Below are 4,623 nucleotides of genomic sequence, written 5' to 3' on the forward strand. Positions count from 1 at the left end.
TCCCTTTAAATGAACATTATTCCAACAATAAATTTGGAGCAGAAAAATAGTCGTTGGAAAATGGGCTTGGGGGGATTCGAACCAGGGATATTTCGCACCGTAGCTCATCTCACTATCCACTAGGTTACTGTGGCAGATCAAAGACAACCGTTCTTCGAAATGTTTGAAATGTAACTAGTGGACTAACTAGTTGACTAAATAAAAACATAAATACTGTGACGTCAGTGTTCCTCTCTCAGGAATAAACACAGTTTTCCCAAACGACTGAATTATTTCATGATATTGCTTCACTCACTCGCCCACAAAAAAATTCGCGTATGGGCGGGCGCTGGTTGTAATGCTGGGTACGAGTGAGTGAGGGCGCTCGTCTTATTCTGTAAAAAAAGAGGTCTTTTCAGTCACACATCGCTTTCAGTTACGGCGCTGCCGAGCGGGACTTCATAAGCGAATCTCAAAAGAAGAAGAGCATTGGGAATTATGAGCCTACATTTACGGACCCTTTTTGAAAAAAGGCTTTTGGGTAGGCCCTACTGGACAAATTCTACTGAAGCCCGGCCCATATTTATCTGTAATTGCCATTTGACTTTTTGTGAGCTGTAGACCCATAATGTGCACTCAATGTAAACGATGTGTGATAGCGGCTTTTGATTCAAAGTTTTCCATAAAACCACAGGGCGCCCTCTATTTGCAATTGGCATCCACTCACAAGGAGGAGATGAGTGCGTTACCGCAAGCTCGTTCCCATGTTGTTACCGTTATTCATGCTTTAAGTAATACAAAGAGCAGGATTATTCTTACGTTTTCCCCTCAAAATCAGACTACAAATTCAAATTCATTCGGATCCTTAACTGATAATGTGTTACCTTAAATTTTAGCTAAAATATTATATTCACCCCTTTAGTTTTTCTTGATAGTTCAAACTGTGTTAGAACCATTAAGCTTCCTTATTTTGTAAAGCGACATGCTTATATTCAATAGAGGAAGGCGCCCTCTGTTGACACTGAATTCTAGGCGTTATACAAACATTTTCAGGATCTAGGTCAAATAATCAAATCCAGATATCTCTCCAGACTCTTTCAAAATTCCGACCTTGCTTTACGACAATAAATATGCGGTATCGTAGTAGACCCCACGAGCATCAAGAATAGTGTTAAACTCTTTGACTACAAATATATTCATTTCTGGAATTATTCATGGAGAAAAGTAACGATTTCAAGCCGATATTGAGTAATTGCCGGTAGAGGGCGCTTTACAATCTATTTGGTGCTCATGGTGATTAAAAAATAGCCTTGTGGGTGTTTGCTGTTGTTTTAGAATTATTCCCTGATTTCAGGGATATTTCTTGTTGCCATAGTATCAATAAGTGTTCTCGCCTCTCCTCATTGGAGGTCTCATACGCTCATATTGCTCATATTGTCAGGGCGCCCTCATTCGCCAGGTGGTTATTGGTGTTTCCCAGGGGGATTTCATGCGTCATTTCATAATGCCCAAGGAAATCAGATCAAAGCCTGATTTTGCCCCCTCCTTTATCAAGACAAAATATTGCAATCGAATAAACTATTCATAAACGTGAAACTTAGACCCAAGTTCATGGGCGTCGCCAGGTTTTTTCCTAGAGGGGGGAAAAACATTTTTTCCCCCAAAAAAATTCTTGTATTTTTCAACATATTCTCGATTTATCAGTTTTAGAGGGGGGGGGGCATGAGCACCCCCCAGCCCATTGAATTTACACCATTATGACTTCGCGCCTTTTTTTCTTTTCTTTTTTCTCTTCCCCCCCTTTTTTTTGCTTTTCCAGGGGGGGGGGGGGCCAAGCGCCCCACCCCCTTGCCCCCTTCCCCCTCGCGACGCCCATGCCCAAGTTTAAGTTACAATTAAAAATGAGCTCTGAAATGTTTTGAGTAATTTTACTTCTTAAGTTTTGACACAATTATCAAGAATTTTTGTTTGAAGTATTGAATTGGGGGGGGGATTAACACTCAAAGCAAAGGTCATTGTAAAACATCTTTCCTTTTAGCTTTTGTGACTTTTATTTCTCTTTCAGATATGCCATAGATTATAATACAGACCTCTGAAGATTAATTGTAAGATTACTATAATCTTGTGCTCATTACATTTAATCTCGCATATCGTGCAGTGCAGATTTGTTTTTGTGCAGATGCCAGCAAAAGCAAGTTGCTATTAGAAAATATTAGTTTTAATTTGTGAACTTTATTTATGTACACGTCCTGACCAGCAGACATACTGGAAGTTTTGTTTATTTGAATAAAATAAAACTATAAAATAGAAGATAACCCATCAAATGTCGTTTTGTTTGTATCGGAAAGAATCACTTAGAATGTGATATAAGTTATCTTGGCAAAGTACATTCACACGTACCACTATGAGCCCATTTTTGTTTTGTTTTAAATTTGATAAATGTCAACCCGCTCAACGCCCCACAATCAACCAAACAAGAAAACTATCCCTTCGACTTCAATACTTCACCGCTCACAATCGGAACTTTATCAACAGAATGACGTTTCTCAAAAGTCCAGAAGGATGTGCTAAAGGATGACAAAGTTATCATTCGCGAATCATAGCAGGAGCAAAACTCGTAAAGAAAATTCAGCAAACTAAATTCTGCGCAACTTTTAAAATTACAGTTACATTTCTGAATATTTAAATACTAGGAAGACTGGTTACAATATGGGTCTCCATTCAAGGATTTGTGGGAATGGTTCCCCGCCTCCTTTGCTCGCCCCCGTGCGCTTGATTCTCAAATCAGCGCCCAGACTATCATCGGTTCAATTTCTCTTCTTGATGACGTAAACAGCCACGCCCGCGGCCACGCCTACAAGGGCAACCACGCCTACTACGATGCCGGCAGTTGTGCCCACATTAGATGAAGCTCCTACCATCTGCTCTGGGTCCGTTGATTGTTCTCCCCTGTCGTCGACCACTGTGGCTTGCCCACCGTTGTTCACGACGATCGGACGGCCGAAGCCACCTGCTTGATCCGGTGAGTCTATGTCGTCGATGCCATCGGGGGTATCTCCTACCTCGTTACCGCCTCCACCTGCTGCTGCCGCGTTTGGGCTGTTATCTGGCGAGTCAGGTGAATCAGGGGTATCACCGCCACCGTCATTGTTACGACTAGCACCACCGACCACGCCTATGGTCTCCCCTGCTGCTTCCAGCGCTCCGTCGACACCGTTGGAGCCGTCATTGGCGGCGAAGAATCCGGTTAATGCGGTCCCGCCGGTATTCCCCTCTCCGGAGCTGTCAGCTCGCCGGACTATCCTGGAGGCATCAAGACGTGCCAGGCAGCCTGAAAAGAGGAACAAACACATACAAACATCACACCTGTTATTACTTTGATCCACAATAATTATTGGTCAACATCGCTCCAAGATGTCTCCAGACGGGCCCACTCACATTAGTTTCAGTTTAGGAAACTAAATCTACAAATATAGTCAGAACCCAGAAGCCTTCAACAAAATGTGTTGAGTCACATTATGTTCCCATCTCCAGTTCCCTTGAGTAAAGTGTGCATTTTGGTGTTTTTTTGCAAACATGTAAACTATTACTAATCTAAGACGACGCAAGTGCGTCCCAGTTTTAGTCTTAGTGAGTCAGTGGATTCCACTATCTTTCACGAATTAAATAAATACAAGACTTCGGGTCGGATTCGAGGGAGTTTGTCAACATGAGGGGACATCCTCAATACCCAAATGACCAAAAATGGTAGATTGCTTTGAACCTTGCAAGTTGTTATTCCAAAAACAACAACAAGAATTGGCCTTTTAGACATGCTTTTTTATTTGAAAGCCAAAGGATCACTTGGTATTTTGACAGATTTGTATTGTGACTGCATGCAGGATAACGCGATCGGATATGTCATTGAAACACCCATTTTGATCGAAGATGATTTCACAAAACTATGTACCCTGTGGTGCAGTTTACATTTGATAAAAAGCAGGAGTCTTTCCAGCTTTAGGTATATTTTATGTCGCCATGAGAATTAATTCTCCCAATGTCTTCATTGACCCAACATTCAGAGTGAATTTTTTTTATTCCAATATACAAAAAAACCACGCAGATTTTGCGAGTAGCGTAATCTATTATGACTGAAAACAATGGCTGACTTACCAACAATGACTGCAACCACAAAAAGCCACTTCATCTTTGCTTCCTCTGCTTTCGAGCTACTTGAAGAACAGACTGAACGAGAAGAAATGACCCAGCACAGCAGCGAAAACCCCTTACTTATGACTGCCTCAGCGGATGTCGTCTGCTATTTCTGCAGTCGACACAGACCTATTGCTGACGCACCAACGTCTCCTATTGGCCGAGAAGCGCGTCTTTTTTTCCCAGGCCAGCCTAAACGCGGACTAATCTCGTTCCCCATTGGCTATTTTTGGCGGGTTTATGACCGAGCAACTTTGCACGTATCGATTGGGAGGAAACCAAGCCCTGTTGACAGGCGAATGCATACATGTTTATATTGTAAATGGGGTGAATTTACGTCAAACGAAGGAGAAACATAAAAACAAAAAACCTAGCTGGCTGACACAAGCGTTTATAAGAAACATTATCAAAGAGATGATGCCAAAATAAGAAAAGGAATTTGAAATCAGAGTT

At 41.9% G+C, this 4,623-nt stretch overlaps 1 protein-coding gene across 1 annotated transcript; it reads right to left on the reverse strand.

The window, feature by feature from the left end:
- Nucleotides 1-2,011: 2,011 nt before the first annotated feature.
- On the reverse strand, nt 2,012-4,285 carry LOC119742075 (circumsporozoite protein-like). Its single transcript, XM_038218099.1, has 2 exons — nt 4,132-4,285; nt 2,012-3,310 (listed from the first exon to the last, which is right to left on the reverse strand). The coding sequence occupies exons 1-2, from the start codon at nt 4,163-4,165 to the stop codon at nt 2,787-2,789; spliced, it is 558 nt and encodes a 185-aa protein (XP_038074027.1). The 5' UTR covers nt 4,166-4,285; the 3' UTR covers nt 2,012-2,786.
- Nucleotides 4,286-4,623: the final 338 nt, after the last annotated feature.

The sequence above is a fragment of the Patiria miniata genome, unplaced genomic scaffold (assembly GCF_015706575.1).
Source record: "Patiria miniata isolate m_02_andy unplaced genomic scaffold, ASM1570657v1 HiC_scaffold_5, whole genome shotgun sequence".
NCBI lineage: Eukaryota > Metazoa > Echinodermata > Asteroidea > Valvatida > Asterinidae > Patiria > Patiria miniata.